Below are 20007 nucleotides of genomic sequence, written 5' to 3' on the forward strand. Positions count from 1 at the left end.
GCTCACCGACAACGATGAGACAGCCTTTAGGGAGGAGGTCTGAGACCTAGCCGTGTGGTGCCAGGACAACCTCTTCCTCAACGTGATCAAGACTAAGGAGATTGTGAACAAGAAAAAGAGGAGCGAGCACACCCCCATTTTCATCGACGGGGCTGCAGTGGAGCAGGTTGAGAGCTTCAACTTCCTTGGTGTACACAACACCAACAAACTAACATGGTCTAAGCACACAAGACAGTCGTGAAGAGGGCACGACAAAGCCTATTTTCCCCCCCGGGAGACTGAAAAGATTTGGCATGGGTCCTCAGATCCTCAAAAGGTTCTACAGCTGCGCTATCAAGAGTGGTCCTGACTGGTTTGGCAACTGCTCGTCCTCCGACACCAAGGCACTACAGAGTGTAGTACGTACGACCCAGTTCATCACTGGAACAAAGCTTCCTGCCACCCAGGACCTCTACACCAAGTGGTGTCAGAGGAAGGCCCTAATAGACTCCAGCCACCCTAGTCATAGACTGTTCTCTCTGCTACTGCAAGGCAAGCGGTACCGGAGCGCCACGTCTAGGTCCAAGAGGCTTCTAAACGGCTTCTACCCCCACGTTAAAAGACTCCTGAACATCTAATCAAATGGCTACCTAGACTATTTGCATTGCCCCCACCCCCCCCTATTTTACACAGCTGCTACTGTTATCAATGCATATTCACTTTAACTCTACCTACATGTACACTACCGTTCAAAAGTTTGCCAACACTTCTCAAATGTCCTTGATTTTGAAAGAATTGTTTTGTCCATTAAAATAACATCAAATTGATCAGAAATACAGCTTAGACATTGTTAATGTTGTAAATGACTATTGTAGCTGGAAACTGCAGGTTTTTAAATGATTTTTAACCGTCACTGCTGTGTTCTAATGGCACGTTGTTAGCTAATCCAAGTTTAATCATTTTAAAAAGCTAATTGATCATTAGGAAACCCTTTTGCAATTATGTTAGCACAAATGAAAACGGCTGATTTAAAAAATATATATATATAATCGGCCATTCCGATTAATCGGTCGACCTCTAGCATTAACCAACATTTTCTGATCAGTTAAATTGGCTATTGTGTGATAATTAGCTGGCTAATAAAGTCAGACAACTAACATTGGCTGTTACATCAGGTGAGTTAATGTTAGTAACCTAACCTATTTACTATAGTATTACGACTCCCTGCTGTTCCTTAAGTTCTAATGCGTTAGTTGCTTACTGGACCCTGGCAATCTGTGTGAAATGTTAACTAGCAACAAACTATCTGAACTGTTTTTCCTCTACAGTACCTCTACTTTATGTGGTTAATTAATTAATGAATAAGAGAATTAGGTCAATGAGGTGTTGCTTGTTAAACAAGTGGATTCAGGGATCAAGTGTAGCTGGAGTTGGGCCTGGCTTAGACTTAAGCTGGATGCCACTATAGATAGGCTGGACACAATTTTTAACAATGCTTTTTTTCTGATAACTAGTTCATTGCATCTGCAGTGGAGCCCATTTTCATAATATTACCATATGTCCCAGCTGATTGCTGTAATTTTGAAGTGATCACTACTAAACAGGCCTTATTTTAGGGTGTTTTTAACCCTGCCAGCTCCTATTACATCTCTGTTGACCACCGTGGCACCAACTCGACTTCCGAACGTTCTATTCCCAGCCCAGTGTAAAACGTCACAATATCTGCTTAGCTATTGTTGGCACTGAGACCTGCCCACGTTAAACTCAGAGGCTTACCTCAGGAAATGTATTAAAAGTTCACTGCTACTTTGTGAGCCAGTTCACTGTTCGCCTGGGTACATGTTGTTGTGACCCACAAGGTTAACGATGGCTGGCGCATGGTTAACCATATTTTCTTTCAGCAAAAGGTGTAAACCTAAACAAAATGCGAGTCCCTGTTCTTTTTCAAGATGGTTCTTAAACAGTCAGACATTCTCTTTTACTAAGAAATAACCTATTTTTTGGGGTAAGTTGTTGATTCTAAATGGCTGCTGGGTAATTTGATATGTGTTGAAATCTGTTAAGTAGGAATCTAAATGAGCGAATGCTAGCAGGCTCATGGAGTTGCAAACGAAATGGATAGGTCTAGCTCCTTGATCAAGATCTGACACATTTGCTACCTCAGCTCATAAGTGTCACAAATGAGTTATGTAGTACCCACAAGGCCACAGGGAGGAGAAAGAGCTATAAACCCATACTGTTTCTTGCCTTAAAAACCCTAACCCTTGGTATAACCTATTTTAGCCTTAACCCTGACTTGTAACACAATGCACCTATAGCTGTAATGGTCACATTTTCTAAACCTAACTTTAACCCTGATTGGCATAAAATAGCATGCAACAAAATACTATGTACCCTTTTTCTAAAATGGTCACATTACTTTACGTGTGTATTCAGACCCTGTCTTTAAAAGATCATTTGTAAAAATACAAATAATTTCAGATCTCTGTTGTAAAGGGTTTCCCATGCTTGTTCAATGAAACAAACAATTAATGAACATGCACCCGTGGAACGGTTAAGACACTAACAGCTTACAGACGGTAGGCAATTAAGGTCACAGTTATGAAAACTTAGGACACTACAGAGGCCTTTCTACTGACTCAACACAAAGAAAGATGCCCAGGGTCCCTGCTCATCTGCATGAATGTGCCTGAGGCATGCTGCAAGGAGGCATGAGGACTGCAGATATGGCCAGGGCAATACATTGCAATGTCCGTAGTGTGAGACGCCTAAGACAGCGCTACAGGGAGACAGGACGGACAGCTGATCATCCTCGCAGTGGCAGACCACGTGTAATACCTGCACAGGACCGGTACATCCGAACATCACACCTGTGGGACAGGTTGGCAACAACTGCCGAGTTACACCAGGAATGCACAATCCCTCCATCAGTGCTCAGACTGTTTGCAATAGGCTGGACTGAGGGCTTGTAGTCCTGTTGTAAGGCAGGTCCTCACCAGACATCACCGGCAACATCGCCTATGGGCACAAACCTACCGTCGCCTAACCAGACAAGGACTGGCAAAAAGTGCTCTTCACTGACGAGTTGCGGTTTTGTCTCACCAGGGGTGATGGTTGGATTAGTGTTTATCATCGAAGGAATGAGCGTTACACCGAGGCCTGTACTCTGGAGCAGGTGGAGGGTCCGTCACGGTCCGGGGCGGTGTCGCTGCATCATCGGACTGAGCTTGTTGTCATTGCAGGCAATCTCAACGCTGTGCGTTACAGGGAAGACATCCTCCTCCCTCGTGTGGTACCCTTCCTGCAGGCTCATCCTGACATGACCCTCCAGCATGACAATGCCACCATGCACAGAACGAGCAGTATGGCTGATTTCCTGCAAGAAAGGAATGTCAGTGGTCTGCCATGGCCAGCGGCGAGCCCAGATCTCCCATTGAGCACATCTGTGACCCCAAGAAATGTCTGGGAACTTGCAGGTGCCTTGGTGGATGAGTGGGGTAATATCTCACAGCAAGAACTGGCAAACCTGGTGCGGTCCATGAGGAGATGCACTGCAGTACTTAATGCCGCTTTTGGCCACACCAGACACTGACAGCTCATTTTGATTTTGACCCCCCCCCCTTTGTTAAGGGAAACATTATTCCATTTCTGTTAGTCTCATGTCTTTTAAGCTTGTTCTGTTTGTCTCAGTTGTTGAATCTTGTTATGTTCCTACGTACACATGTTAAGCTTGCTGAAAATAAATGCAGTTGACAGTGAGGACGTTTCTTTTTTTTCATATACAGTGGGGCAAAAAAGGATTTAGTCAGCCACCAATTGTGCAAGTTCTCCCACTTAAAGATGAGAGGCCTGTAATTTTCATCATAGGTACACTTCAACTATGACAGACAATGAGGAAAAGAAAATCCAGAAAATCACATTGTAGGATTTTTAATTTATTTGCAAATTATGGTGGAAAATAAGTATTTGGTCAATCACAAAAGTTTCTCAATACTTTGTTACATACCCTTTGTTGGCAATGACAGAGGTCAAACGTTTTCTGTACGTCTTCACACGGTTTTCACACACTGTTGCTGGTATTTTGGCCCATTCCTTCATGCAGATCTCCTCTAGAGCAGTGATGTTTTGGGGCTGTTGCTGGGCAACACGGACTTTCAACACCCTCCAAAGATTTTCTATAGGGTTGAGATCTGGAGACTGGCTAGGCCACTCCAGGACCTTGAAATGCTTCTTACGAAGCCACTCCTTCATTTCCCGGGCGGTGTGTTTGGGATCATTGTCATGCTGAAAGACCTAGCCACGTTTCATCTTCAATGCCCTTGCTGATGGAAGGAGGTTTTCACTCAATCTCACGATACATGGCCCCATTCATTCTTTCCTTTACACGGATCAGTCGTTCTGGTCCTTTTGCAGGAAAACAGCCCCAAAGCATGATGTTTCCACCGCCACGCTTCACAGTAGGTATGGTGTTCTTTGGATGCAATTCAGCATTCTTTGTCCTCCAAACATGACGAGTTGAGTTTTTACCAAAAAGTTATATTTTGGTTTCATATGACATTCTCCCAATCTTCTTCTGGATCATCCAAATTCTCTCTAGCAAACTTCAGATGGGCCTGGAATGTACTGGCTTAAGCAGGGGGACACGTCTGGCACTGCAGGATTTGAGTCCCTGGCAGCGTAGTGTGTTACTGATGGTAGGCTTTGTTACTTTTGTCCCAGCTCTCTGCAGGTCCTCCACTATGTCCCCCCGTGTGGTTCTGAGATTTTTTCTCACTGTTCTTGTGATCATTTTGACCCCACGGGGTGAGATCTTGCGTGGAGCCCCAGATCGAGGGAGATTATCAGTGGTCTTGTATGTCTTCCATTTCCTAATAATTGCTCCCACAGTTGATTTCTTCAAACCAAGCTGCTTACCTGTTGCAGATTCAGGCTTCCCAGCCTGGTGCAGGTCTACAATTTTGTTTCTGGTGTCCTTTGACAGCTCTTTGGTCTTGGCCATAATGGAGTTTGGAGTGTGACTGTTTTAGGTTGTGGACAGGTGTATTTTATACTGATGACGAGTTCAAACAGGTGCCATTAATACAGGCAACGAGTGGAGGACAGAGGAGCCTCTTAAAGAAGAGGTCTGTGAGAGCCAGAAATCTTGCTTGTTTGTGACCAAATACTTATTTTCCACCATAATTTGCAAATAAATTCATTAAAAATCCTACAATGTGATTTTCTGGATTTTTTTTCTTCTCATTTTGTCTGTCATAGTTGAAGTGTACCTATGATGAAAATTACAGAACTTACACAATTGGTGGCTGACTAAATACTTTTTTTTGCCCCACTGTACATGCACACATACAGGTGAAGTCGGCAGTTTATATATATATATATGCCGGTGTTTCTTTTGGGAGGGAATGCGCTAACCTCAACTCTAGTATATATGTAATCTTAATAACTCATATAACAGTAATAGAAAACAGACTGCCTCAACAGCCCACAAATCATTTACATCATGCAACCCTCGCAGTTAACAAATTTACCTCCATGTGCCCTTCGTTTGCACGAGACGGCAGGGTGATCGCTGCCGCAGACAGCACAAGCTTTTGGCAGAGCTTGTGGAGCTGGCTACTTGTGCGAGAAGGCTAGATCATGGTTGATGAATTTGTCAGTGAATGTAATAGGAAAATAAGTTTCTCGACCAGAGGTGACTGAATTAATGTTCAGGATTATTGATAGTAGTTGTTGGAATAGTAATAAAGTATAATTTCAAAACATGAGCATGAAAATGATGATCTTGAATCATAGTAATTTGATCATCTGTTAATGCTGTTTCGGTCCTTCTCTTGCATTTGCAGTGTGGAAAGGGACAGGAAAGTGTGCGTCGGTAGTTTTTCTGTGAGGGTTTGGGGAAGTTGTACATGCAGGGAGAACTGATCTTTAATGTCATTTGTGGTCTTATGCTCCTATCTATTGGGTTGATTTTAGTTACTGCAGTTCATTTGTTTAAAAAAAAAAAATGGATCATACTATCAAACTTTATATACCTACGGTCACTGAATAAAGTGTATATACTTACTGAAATGGTAATTCCTCAAATGCTTAATATAACATATTTGCTAGTTCATTTAATCAATTACAATCAAAAATAAAACATTTACAGCATAACAATTAAACTGATGGTCCATACGCATATACAAAAACACCATAGATTTAGTTCATTATTTAAAAAGCACTTTCTTTACGTATGTACCATTATTTGAAACCCCCCCATTAATCTGGATAATCTCTTTCTAATTATGTAAGGCTGGGCAGTGTATCTCGTTGTCATCGATCGCTAGAAACAAAAATAGTCCTAACCTACTTCCTCCTTATGCAGACATAAGCGCATTTGACACCATAGAGGTGCGTATGTTTACTTTCTATACAAGTGTTTTTTTTTCAGTTTTGTCCTTAGAACAAATTGTAGTGGTACTATAAAAAGGGATACACTTTTTTTTTGTGCCTTTTGGGCAAAATGGATTTCTAAGCATAATTCTCGTCAAAATTGGCTCTGAGAACCGTTAGATTAATTTGCTTTGGGCTCGCGCTTGTGTTCCAGTTTAGCCAACGCTCTATTGCCATTTTTTCAGCCTTTGGTGAATTTGGACTCGTTCTATTGTCCAGCCTACTATAGAGTTGAAAGAAACACCACACACTTTACCCCTTTCTCAGTTTTTCAATACAGTGGATTAAAAAGGGTATGCCAGGTGTACTCTGCCTGAATGAGATTATGCCAACAAAGGGTATCATGTTCTGCTGACACATGGTAGAACAGATGTCCACAGGCAGAAAGTGTACAATTTAATAATGTGCAGTGTAGCCCAAATATTGTTTGTGTTAACTTGACAGTAACACGTGCGGGGGCATTATTAAATGTTTTACTCGGTGAACGTTATTTTTGCACACGTATCCTTGTGCACTTGCTTGATGTCTACTATAAAAAAGCAAAAATGTAATGCCTGTTTCATTCCGTTTCTACTTAAAGATTTTTTTCCCCCAAGTGCAATATTTAGATTGTGTGTTCACAAGCATTCTATTATAAAGGCTGTCATGACTAACTGCAATATTAGTGTATTTTTTTTGTCATTTACAGTGAAGTCTAGGTAACAAATGACATTGGATTGCTTTCTTTACATTTTGTAGCTACGAGTTAGGTCCTTCTTTGTCCTGTATGATAAATAAATATTCCAAACATACTTTTGGAAACTTGTGGGATGCTATAGATCCCAAGTGAATACAACCAATTATCAAAACCTTAAAAGAAATGACGCTGATGCAACAGATCAGGCTGTTTTAGCTTAAAATGTTGATAAACTATTTAGCTATTTCTTCAAATAAAGTGCAGCAATGCGAGCAAACACCATTCTCAAGGGACCGCCAATGTGGTTATGCATGTAATGCTTTGTTGTTTTTTGCCTTAATGCATACAAGCTGGGCATCATTCTCAAGTGATAATATTGTCACACATCAGACTTTTCTTGATTTTAATCTTTACATATACTAAATGTGTGAAATCAGTTTTCATTTAGAATGGACCATTATCATGCTGCTGTCTCTGGGCAGGGGGGAAAATGCATGTCATCTATGCACTTAAATAGTGAATGAACACTTTTCCCGTAGTTCATTTTCATGCCGGCCAGATAGGCTTTTGTCCTGTTGTAAAGAGGAGCAATGTGCTTAATATTAGGCAAGTTCAGAAATAAATGTGGTAGGCCTAGCCTATAGAAATTTGATAAGATCCTCTTAAAAATAGAAGCCAACAAAAATATTTTCTCACTCAATTGCATAGCATATAGAAATGTTGCCTAACATTAGCTCTTGGGCTCTCATGAAGTGTTTTGATTATCGATAACGTGTGTTGTCAGTGATTAGAGGGACAATGGAGTGCTGACGACCAGGCAAGTTTGGTAGGCTACTAATGACCATCAGAGCTTGGAGAGCCTAGTTACCGTGAGTAAACAGTCATGTGGAATTTGACTGTAGTCAGGAGTCTTGACTGCCGGTGTGGTAGTAATACAGTCACTGTAACAACAGCCCTAGGTGGTACCAGGTTGTGTCCCACTCCTCTTCAATGGCTGTGCGACGTTGCTGAATATTGGGAGGAACTGGAACACTCCGTCGATCCAGAGCATCCCAAACATTTTCATTGGGTGACATGTCTGGTGTGTATGCAGGCCATTAAAGAACTGGGCCACTTTCATCTTCCAGTAATTGGGTACAGAGCCTTGCGACATGGGGCCATGCTGAAACATGAGGTGATGGCGGCGGATGAGTGGCACGACAATGGGCCTCAGGATCTCGTCACAGTATCTCTGTGCACTCAAATTGCCATCGATGTAATGCTGTTGTGTTTGTGGTCTGTAGCTTATGACTGCCCATACCATAACCCCACTGCCACCATGGAGCACTCTTCACAATGTTGACATCTGCGAAAGTGTACGCCATACACGTTGTCTGTGGTTGTGAGGTCAGTTGGAAGTACTGCCGAGTTCTTAAAACAACATTAAATGCTATGGCTCTGGTGGACATTCCTGCAGTCAGCATGCCAATTGCACGCTAACTCAACCTGAGACATCTGTAGCATTGTGTTGTGACAAAACTGCATGTTTTGGTGTCTTTTTGTCCCCAGCACAAGGTGCACCTGTGTAATGATCATGCTGTTTAATCAGCCGATACTGCGGTGGAAAGTGGCAGAGTTACAGCTCTGTTTGTGAGACCAGGAGATTTTCCAAAAATTGTCTCCTCACAAAAACTTCTGTAGCTTCGACTGGTTTGGCCTACCACAATAGGGGAGATTCTCACAAACACGATCGTGTACTGCGTTTTGCTCTACGACCCCCACAAGTGTCATGGGACTTGTATGAAGGTAGTTTTATGCCAACAAAAATAAGGGGTTAAATGTGTAAAATAAATAATACTTGGGCCTAGGACAGATGCATGAATAAATGGCAAAAAAGACACTAAGGAATATGGTTTTGAGGTCTGTCCTAGGCCCAATAAGTAAATATATTTTTCCCATTTCACTTTTTTTTTTTTTTTTTTTGCCATTTTTGAATGTGCTATTTAATCTGTTTCTATGGGCTACAGTAGTAGAGGCCAAATTCAATATTTTATCCCAAAACATTTTGGGGATTTGTAGAGGGGTCCTAAAATACAAAATCAAATCGCTAAATGATCCATGGTATGACCTTAAAACAATTCCATATGTCAGCTTAACTGCATCTGCACAATGCAGAAATCGCTCTGCCATTTCCTGGTTGCAAAAATTCATAGTTCACCTAATTTAAGTATGTACAATGACTACACTATACTTGCTTGTTTTGTCAATCTAAACCGATGTGAAATATTGTATTTTCAGCTGTTTTGAAGCTGGTGTACAAAACCGAAAGAAGTAAGACACACATTTGTACTGAAATAGCACACAGAACACTATCTACCCCCTCTTAGACTTGTTTTAAATGAGTGACAGATCTATAACTCACATCTATATGAATTTGGTAGCATAAGCAATGCTGCAGCAAATGTAGACCTACCTGTCACAATAGTACATTTTTTGTTTGTCATGAGATGCATTGTGATTAATCATGCAAATAGAGAGAAGGCTATGGAAGCCAGCATAACATTTTAAGTTCCAATTCATGTCATGATGTTCATAATTCCCCATTTATCCTGGGAAATGAGTAGGTTTGGCTGGGAGATCTCAGTAACCCGGTTCCCGCTATTTAAACCATTTTTTTACAGTATTTGCTATGACTCTGGATTGAACTCCTAACCTTCTAATATCAGGGCGGACACTACCTAGAAGGCCACTGAGTTGGTACAAGAACAGCCCTTAGCCGTGGTGTACAGTATATTGGCCATATACCACAACCCTGCTGGTCTTAATGCTTAATTGAGAGCCACACCAGGCTTACACATTCAAAGACATCCTTTATAAGTGAATGCTAACCCCTCTGTTCTGACTTCTCCCCTCCAGGTTGCGGAGCAGATGGACATCGGTGCGATGCCATGTCAGGCTCTGGTCCGCATGCTGGCCAAGAAACCTGGCTGGAAGGAGACTAACTTCCAGGTACCTAACAAACCTACCCCACTCAACTGGGGGTTGTCCATAGACAGTAGATTTTTGCCTAAAGGTTTTGGATCTCTATAATCGTTTACCGTGCCTCTTGCCAAAGCAAGATGATATTTAATGGTATAGTAATTGGCTAGTGATAAGACCCACTGCAGGCGATCAAAACTATCTATTTTATAGTAGATTCACAATATCAACTGTCCAAACATGGCAACAGGACGATTTCACCTCCATACTGGATTTAAAATTAGTTTGTTCATGTGCGCTAAAACAGGCTACAAAATGTTCAGTCTTGTGACATGCTTCCAGGTGTTGCAGCTAAAGCTCCAGGTGGTGGCAGTGGTGGCCCAGAGGGGCAGGTTCTCTAAGACGTCTGCCTCTGTGGTGCTGGATGCCCTGGTGGAGAAGATGGGAGACGTCAAGTGTGGAGGGAAGGCCAAGGATGCCCTAACGGCCATAGGAGAGGCCTGCTCTCTCTCCTGGATTGCTGAACAGGTAATAGACTGGATATACTGAACATGGCCAGGGTCATGTTCATTAGGGAACACAACAAAAAAACGTTTTAACTATAAAGGAAAATGAATGTATTGTCCAGGTCTGTGAATGCCAAGTATTTTAACTGGAACCAATGGCTTGCTTCAATGTGCTTTTGTTTTGGTCAGTGATTATTTCAAGAAAGGAGAGAATGATTCGGGTGAACAAACTGTTACCCACTGATGCAGTTTGTCGATTGTTTTTTCTCTCACTGATATTAACTGACACCATTGATTTATTTTGAACCAAACTGCAGACAAATCCACTAACCCCTCTGACCACTCCAGGTTAGAGGTCGACCGTTTATGATTTTTTAAACACCGACACAGATTATTGGAGGACCAAAAAAAGCAGAAACCGAGCAATCGGACAATAAAAAATAAAAAAATGTAATTCTTTTTTTGTTTAAGTATGTAATGACAATTACAACAATGCTGATTGAACAATGAACACTTATTTTAACGTAATACATAAATAACATCTTTCTGGTCTCTAAATAATGAAACCTGTTCAATTTTGTTTAAATAATGCAAAAAGTGTTGGAGAAGAAAAAGTGCAATATGTGCCATGTAAAAATAGCCAACGTTTAAGTTCCTTGCTCAGAACACGAGAACATATGAAAGCTGGTGGTTCAGTATTCCTAGTTAAGAAGTTTTAGGTTGTAGTTTTATAGGACTATTTCTCTATACATTTTGTATTTCATATACTTTTGACTATTTGGTGTTATTATAGGCACTTTAGTATTGCCAGCCTAATCTTGGGAGTTGATGGGCTTGAACTCATAAACAGAGCTTTGCATCAAGCATTGCTTAGAGCTGCTGGAAAATGCAGCAAGGTGCTGTTTGAATGAATGATTTCGAGCCTGCTGCTGCTTATCACCGCTCAGACTGCTCTATCAAATCAGACTTAATTATAATAAACACACAGAAATTACAAGCCTTTTAATATGGTCAAATCCGGAATATGGTCAAATTTCGAAAACAAAACCTTTATTCTTTCAGTGAAATATGGAACCTTTACGTATTTTATCAAACGGGTGGCATCCCTAAGTGTAAATATTGCTGTTACATTGCACAACCTTCAATGTTATGTCATAATTATGTGAAATTCTGGGTAATTACGGTCTTTGTTAGGAAGAAATGGTCTTCACACAGTTCGCAACGAGCCAGGCGGCCCAAACTGCTGCATATACCCGGACTCTTCTTGCACAGAATGCAAGAGAAGTGACACAATTTCCCAAGTTAATATTGCCTGCTAACATGCATTCCTTAACTAAATATGCAGGTAAAAAATATATATACTTCAGTGTATTGCTTTTAAGAAAGGCATTGTTTATGGTTAGGTACGATTGTGCTTTTTTCGAATGTGCTTTTGTTAAATCCTCACCTGTTTGGTGACGTTGAAGTAGGCTGTGATTCAATAATAAATTAGCAGGCACCGCATTGATTATATGCAACGCAGGACAAGCTAGGTAACCTAGTAATAAGTAAAGTTTAATGCTAGCTAGCAACTTACCTTGGCTCCTTGCAGCCACAAGCTGCACTTGTGTAACAGGTGGTCAGCCTGCCACGCAGTTTCCTCGTGGATTGCAATGTAATCCACGTCCAAAAAGTCTTATGAACTTGAAATCGGTCCTGCCGATTAATCGCTCGACCTCTACTCCAGGTTGTGTCATTGGCCTTTGCGCAGAAGAACCCGAAAAACCAAGCTGAGACACTGAACTGGCTGGCCAATGCCATGAAGGAATTTGGCTTCACAGGGTAAGTTATCACCCAGGTCTTATATTCCATTGGAGTGTTGTCAGTGTTTTCGTGTCTCAATCATGGTATTGAATTAATCAAGCATGTCCTCTCCTTTTCCAGAATCAATGTGAAAGCTTTTATCAACCATGTCAAGACTGCTTTGGGTGCTTCCAATCCTGTGAGTGTTACTGCTGATTTCTGTTTGTTGAGTCTGTCTTGCTTTATTTGTCTGCTGCTATTTGGAAGCAGTCAGTCAGTTTGTATGGATTATGGTTCAAAACATTTTTACTTTAACATTTCCTTAGATTTACATTTTTGGGTCCTTTATTCCTTGATCTTATAGAGCTCTGGTAGATGGATTGGTTCACAATTAAGGTATTTAAAAACGGTGAAACAAATGACTGCCTTTTTAACTTGTGTCGCAGGCTATACGAGCAGCAGCCATCTCTCTGCTGGGGGTGATGTACCTGTACATGGGCGCCTCACTGCGTATGTTCTTTGAGGACGAGAAGGCAGCACTGCTCGCTCAAATCGACGCAGAGTTTGAGAAGGTAGTATTCTAGTTGACACATCTTCATAAATATCTCTAGCTTACTTGACACTTGGAGTACCTGGTATGTTTTATCTATCCTTAAATGTATCTACCAAATAATGTGCCTTTCTATCACGTACTTTTGTTATTGTGAAATTGAATTATAGCCTCTTAAATGCCTAAAATATTTTCACACTAAATATTATCAGTGCAAGAATGCCAACTTGTTTATTTTACACTGTTTCCATATGGGCTCTGTGATTGATTCATCTTGGTTCTGCTGTGTCAGATGCAGGGCCAGACTCCTCCTGCCCCCACTAGAGGCGCCATCAAAAGGACAGGGGGGCAGGAGGAGGGAGAAGAGACCAAGGAAGAAGGGGTTGCAGGTGACATCATGGACCTCCTGCCTCGCACTGACATCAGGTTAGCACATCGATGTACTAGAGCAGTACTTCCAACCTTAACCTCGGACCACCAGACCTTTTTTGTTTTAGCCCTAAACTTGCACACCCAATTTCAATTAGCCAAGGGGTTGATCATTCGTAGACTAATTGAATCAGGTGTGCCAGTTTAAGGCTGCAACAAAAATGTGTAACATCTGATGGTCCTTGATAAGAGGGTTGGGAAACACTGTACTAAAGAATTTCTCTATCTTTGCAATAGCTGCTTCTATGAGTGCGTGAGTAGCACCATTTATTATTAATGGCTCTTCTGATATGTTCTGTTTCTCTGTAGTGATAAGATCACAGAGGACATGGTGTCGAAGGTGGGCGATAAGAACTGGACTATCCGTAAGGAGGGTTTGAATGAGGTGGCTGCAGTTCTTTCTGAGGCCAAGTTCATCAAGCCCAGCTTGGGAGACCTGCCCATCACACTGAAGGGACGCCTCAGTGACTCCAACAAGATCCTGGTGAGTGTTACATCCTGAGTGTTTCTCTAGATGGGAGTGTTTAAATGGGTTTACATTGCAGAGATGCGGGACCACAACCGTACCGTCGCTTAGGCCTACATGCGGATGATCATTGATCTCAATTGCATGTCAATTGCATGTCAGAAGTGTGTGGGGGGGACTACTGCTGGGAGTGTCATTTCAATGTCTCCAGAATTGACATGAATTTAAAATACATAATCAGTGCTTCGTCATTATTGCCTTGACCGGGATCATCATGTGACCAGTTAAATGATTCTGCGCGTGTGCGTCTTTCTGTTTCAGGTCCAGCAGACCCTGTCGATCATGCAGCAGATGGCCACTGCCATGGGCCCTGCCCTCAAACAGCATGTCAAGACCCTGGGCATACCAGTCATCACTGTGCTGGGGGATATTAAGGTACACACATGTCACAAACACCCCTTATCTCTATCACAGACTGAAACGCGCACACAAGTATGGTCAAACCCACACTTCTCATTGTCTTTCCCCAGAACACAGTTCGTGCTGCGGCCATGGCCACCCTGAACTCCTGGGTGGAGCAGACTGGTATGAAGGAGTGGCTGGAAGGAGAAGAGCTGTCTGAAGAGCTGAAGAGGGAGAATCCTTTCCTCAGACAGGAGGTGAGTGTGGGGGAAGGGGGTGGGTGTTATGGATAGGGTTTGTGATTTGAAGATTTTAGTACACATCATGTCACAGCTGTTACATTTGTTGCCCTGTATTTCTTATTTGCAGCAGGTCATTTCAAAGGGAATGGTCAGAGGCGCCCTCTAAAACAGTCTGTTAAAAAAAATTGGCCAAACTCTTGAGTGACACCTGATTCAATCTCCCGCTCCTTCCTTCCTCAGGTGCTTGGCTGGCTGGCAGTGCATCTGCCCACCATGCGCTCAGTGCCCTCCGATCTCATGCTGTGTGTGCCCCCCCTGTTCAGCTGCCTGGAGGACCGCAACGTTGACGTAAGGAAGCGAGCCCAGGATGTCCTGCCTGTCTTCATGATGCACCTGGGCTTCGACAAGATGAACAAGGCCACAGGCAAACTGAAGGTAGGGGACTAAGGAGAGCAATTGTGCATGTCTTGTTTTTAGTCTACTGTATGTACAGTGCATTTGGAAAGTATTCAGACCCCTTCACTTACTTTAAATTGAAAAAATTGCTTTTTACACACACTACCCCATAATGAGAAAGTGAAAACAAGTTTTTAGACATTATTGCAAATAAAATAAATACCTTATCGAAATGGAGATCAGGTGCATCCTGTTTCCATTGATCATCAATGTTTTTACATCTTGATTGGAGTCCACCTGTGCTAAATTCAATTGATTGGACATGATTTGGAAAGGCACACCTTTCTATATAGTGTCCCACAGTTGACAGTGCATGTCAGAGCAAAAACCAAGCCATTAGGTCGAAGGAATTGTCTGTAGAGCTTCGAGACTGGATATGGTCAAGGCACATATCTGGGGGAGGGTAGCAAAAATGTCTGCAACATTGAATGTCCCCAAGAATACAGTGGCCTCCATTCTTAAATGGAAGACATTTGGAACAACCAAGACTCTTCATAGAGCTGGCTGCCTGACCAAACTGAGCAATCAGGGGGAGAAGGGCCTTGTCAGGGAGGTGACCAAGAACCCAATGGTCACTGACAGAGCTCCTGAGTTCCTCTGTGGAGATGGGAGAACATTCCAGAATGACAAACATCTCTGCAGCACTCCACCAACCAGGCCTTTATGATAGTGCAGACGGCAGCCACTCTTCAGTAAAAGGCACATGAGAGCCCGCTTGGCGTTTTCCAAAAGTCACCTAAAGACTCAGACCAATGGCAACGATCCTCTCGCCTGATGAATCCAAGATTGAACTCTTTGGCCTGAATGCCAAGAAACCTGACACCATCCCTACGGTGTTGCATGGTGGTGGCAGCATTGTGCTGTGGGGATGTTTTTCAGCAGCAGGGACTGGTAGACAAGTCTGGATCGAGGGAAATATGAAAGGAGCAACGTACGGAAGTCCTTGATGAAACCGTGCTCCAGAGCGCTCAGGACCTCAGACTGGGGCAAAGGTTCACCTTCCAACAGGACAACGACCCAAATCACACAGCTATGAGAACATAGGAGTGGCTTCGGGAAATGTCTCTGAATCTCGATTTGCCGAGCCAAAGCCCGGACTTGTACCTGCTCGAACATCTCTGGAGAGACCTGAAAATAGCCGTGCAGTGACGCTCCACGTCCAACCTGACACAGCTTGAGAGGCTCTGCAGAGAAGAATGGGAGAAACTCCCCAAATGCTAAAGTTTTTCCTCACCTGTGTCATACCCAAGAAGACTTGAGGCTGTAATCGCTGCCGAAGGTGCTTCAAACAATGTGATATTTCAGGTATCAGTAAAATAACCTGTTTTTGCTTTGTCATTATGGGGTATTGTGTGTAGATTGAGAGGGGGGGAAATAATTTAAGCAATTTTAGAATAAGGCTGTAATGTACAGTGCCTTGCGAAAGTATTCGGCCCCCTTGAACTTTGCGACCTTTTGCCACATTTCAGGCTTCAAACATAAAGATATAAAACTGTATTTTTTTGTGAAGAATCAACAACAAGTGGGACACAATCATGAAGTGGAACGACATTTATTGGATATTTCAAACTTTTTTAACAAATCAAAAACTGAAAAATTGGGCGTGCAAAATTATTCAGCCCCCGTAAGTTAATACTTTGTAGCGCCACCTTTTGCTGCGATTATAGCTGTAAGTCGCTTGGGGTATGTCTCTATCAGTTTTGCACATCGAGAGACTGACATTTTTTCCCATTCCTCCTTGCAAAACAGCTCGAGCTCAGTGAGGTTGGATGGAGAGCATTTGTGAACAGCAGTTTTCAGTTCTTTCCACAGATTCTCGATTGGATTCAGGTCTGGACTTTGACTTGGCCATTCTAACACCTGGATATGTTTCTTTTTGAACCATTCCATTGTAGATTTTGCTTTATGTTTTGGATCATTGTCTTGTTGGAAGACAAATCTCTGTCCCAGTCTCAGGTCTTTTGCAGACTCCATCAGGTTTTCTTCCAGAATGGTCCTGTATTTGGCTCCATCCATCTTCCCATCAATTTTAACCATCTTCCCTGTCCCTGCTGAAGAAAAGCAGGCCCAAACCATGATGCTGCCACCACCATGTTTGACAGTGGGGATGGTGTGTTCAGCTGTGTTGCTTTTACGCCAAACATAACGTCTTGCATTGTTGCCAAAAAGTTCAATTTTGGTTTCATCTCACCACAGCACCTTCTTCCACATGTTTGGTGTGTCTCCCAGGTGGCTTGTGGCAAACTTTAAACAACACTTTTTATGGATATCTTTAAGAAATGGCTTTCTTCTTGCCACTCTTCCATAAAGGCCAGATTTGTGCAATATACGACTGATTGTTGTCCTATGGACAGAGTCTCCCACCTCAGCTGTAGATCTCTGCAGTTCATCCAGAGTGATCATGGGCCTCTTGGCTGCATCTCTGATCAGTCTTCTCCTTGTATGAGCTGAAAGTTTAGAGGGACGGCCAGGTCTTGGTAGATTTGCAGTGGTCTGATACTCCTTCCATTTCAATATTATCGCTTGCACAGTGCTCCTTGGGATGTTTAAAGCTTGGGAAATCTTTTTGTATCCAAATCCGGCTTTAAACTTCTTCACAACAGTATCTCGGACCTGCCTGGTGTGTTCCTTGTTCTTCATGATGCTCTCTGCGCTTTTAACGGACCTCTGAGACTATCACAGTGCAGGTGCATTTATACGGAGACTTGATTACACACAGGTGGATTGTATTTATCATCATTAGTCATTTAGGTCAACATTGGATCATTCAGAGATCCTCACTGAACTTCTGGAGAGAGTTTGCTGCACTGAAAGTAAAGGGGCTGAATAATTTTGCACGCCCAATGTTTCAGTTTTTGATTTGTTAAAAAAGTTTGAAATATCCAATAAATGTCGTTCCACTTCATGATTGTGTCCCACTTGTTGTTGATTCTTCACAAAAAAATACAGTTTTATATCTTTATGTTTCAAGCCTGAAATGTGGCAAAAGGTCGCAAAGTTCAAGGGGGCCGAATACTTTCGCAAGGCACTGTAAAAATGTGGGAAACATATTGCTTTCTGATAGCACTCTATGTGGATGTGCAATACTGACCATGGATTTTGGACAATTTCTTTGGGTTCTGACATATTTTAAGTACATTCAGTTCTTCTCTCCATTGGTGTGATCTGCGTTATCACTTCCTGGTTAAGGAGATTGTCAGTACAGGGATTTCCTGTCATGGTTTAGGTCCACTCAACCCCTTAGAAGGCAGTGTAAATGCCAATAAATACAGATATTGTGAGTGATCACCTTCAACTCAACCTATGGTGAATCATTTTCTATCATGTTGGGAGGGTTCTCTTCCAGGATGAAAATGCCCCCATCTACATGGCATGAGTGTTCACTGACTGGTTTGATGAGCACACAAATTATGTATACCATATGCCATGGCAGTCTCACCAGATCTTAACACAATTGTACATTCTGCAGCGGCACCTGAAACGGCGTAGGGCTGGGCAATATGCACACCATTAAGACGGCGCCGGAAAAAAAGGCTGACGTTTTAAGTGTTCCTATCCAATAGTTTTTTTTTTCTTTTGCGTTGAACTTTTTCAAACTTATTTTGTACATAATGTTGCTGCTACCGACCGAAAATAACTTCTCGACATCAGAAGTGCGATCACTCAGCACGATCTGGCAGAATCCTCTTTTTCCTTTAACGAGCCCGATGTGAATGACATAGTTCTTTCCCTGTCATTTGTGTGAAGAGAAGGTGGAGAACAAGGGGCCGCAGGGGATCAAATAAATCCCTACTGCCTTCCATTGCACGTTTGCTAGCGGTATCTTTGAAAAATAAATTTGATGACCCATACGGAAGATTTAACTACCAACTGGTCATTTAAAACTGTAATATCTATGCTTCACTGAGTCATGGCTGAACGACGACACTATCAACATACAGCTGGATGGTTATATGATGCACCGGCATGATAGAACATCGGCGTCTGGTAAGACGAAGGGCAGCGCAGTAGTTATTTTTCAATGTAACAGCTGGTGCGCAATATCTAAAAGTCTCCAGTTATTGCTCAGCTGGGGTAGTATCATCAGCTGTAGACCACATGATCTACCTAGTTTTCATCTGTACTTTCCATTGCTGTCTACTAGAGGTCGACCGATTTTAATTAGGGCCGATTTCGAGTTTTCATAACAATCGGAAATCTGTATTTTTGGCCACCGATTTTGCAGTTTTTGATTGATTTATTTAACTAGGCAAGTCAGTTAACACATTCTTATTTTCAATGACGGCCTAGGAACGGTGGGCTAACTGCCTCGTTCAGGGGCAGAAAGACATATTTTCACCTTGTCGGCTTGGGGGATCCAATCTTGCAACTTTACAGTTAACTAGTCCAACGCAATAACGACCTGCCTCTCTCTCGTTGCACTCCACAAGGAGACTGCCTGTTACGCAAATGCAGTAAGCCAAGGTAAGTTGCTAGCTAGCATTAAACTTATATTGTAAAAAAACTATCAATCATAATCACTGGTTAAATACACATGGTTGATATCACTAGATATTATCTAGCGTGTCCTGTGTTGCATATAATCTGACTGAGCATACAAGTATCTAAGTATCTGACTGAGCGGTGATAGGCAGAATTAGGCGTGTAAACATTCATTCAAACAGTACTTTCGGGCATTTTGCCAGCAGCTCTTCGTTGTGTGTCAAGCATTGTGCTGTTTTCTGACTTCAATCCTATCAACTCTCGAGATGAGGCTGGTGTTACCGAAGTGAAATGGCTGGCTAGTTAGCGGGCGCGAATAGCATTTCAAACATCACTCGCTCTGAGCCTTCTAGTAGTTGTTCCCCTTGCTCTGCATGGGTAACGCTGCTGTTGTCGTTGTGTTGCTGGTTCGAGTTCCAGGGAGGAGCGAGGAGAGGGACGGAAGCTATACTGTTACACTGGCAATACTAAAGTGTCTATAAGAACATCCAATAGTCAAAGGTATATGAAATAGAAATGGTATAGAGAGAAATAGTATTGTAATTCCTATAATAACTACAACCTAAAACGTCTTACCTGGGAATATTGAAGACAAATGTTAAAAGGAACCACCAGCTTTCATATGTTCTCATGTTCTGAGCAAGGAA

General features: G+C 42.3%; 1 protein-coding gene across 2 annotated transcripts in view; it reads left to right on the plus strand.

Moving 5' to 3' along the window:
- The window catches only part of LOC110526152 (cytoskeleton-associated protein 5), an 87952-nt gene that overhangs the window by 17740 nt on the left and 50205 nt on the right, over positions 1 to 20007 (plus strand). For both annotated transcript variants that reach the window (XM_036980429.2, XM_090238187.1), the window contains exons 15-24: positions 9983 to 10075; positions 10388 to 10573; positions 12278 to 12372; positions 12475 to 12532; positions 12780 to 12905; positions 13176 to 13309; positions 13622 to 13796; positions 14100 to 14213; positions 14309 to 14437; positions 14663 to 14857. In XM_036980429.2, the coding sequence (XP_036836324.2) occupies positions 9983 to 10075; positions 10388 to 10573; positions 12278 to 12372; positions 12475 to 12532; positions 12780 to 12905; positions 13176 to 13309; positions 13622 to 13796; positions 14100 to 14213; positions 14309 to 14437; positions 14663 to 14857 (1305 nt within the window). The remainder of the gene's footprint in view (positions 1 to 9982; positions 10076 to 10387; positions 10574 to 12277; positions 12373 to 12474; positions 12533 to 12779; positions 12906 to 13175; positions 13310 to 13621; positions 13797 to 14099; positions 14214 to 14308; positions 14438 to 14662; positions 14858 to 20007) is intronic.

This window comes from Oncorhynchus mykiss, chromosome 6 (assembly GCF_057628025.1).
Source record: "Oncorhynchus mykiss isolate SJ-2025 chromosome 6, ASM5762802v1, whole genome shotgun sequence".
Taxonomy (NCBI): domain Eukaryota; kingdom Metazoa; phylum Chordata; class Actinopteri; order Salmoniformes; family Salmonidae; genus Oncorhynchus; species Oncorhynchus mykiss.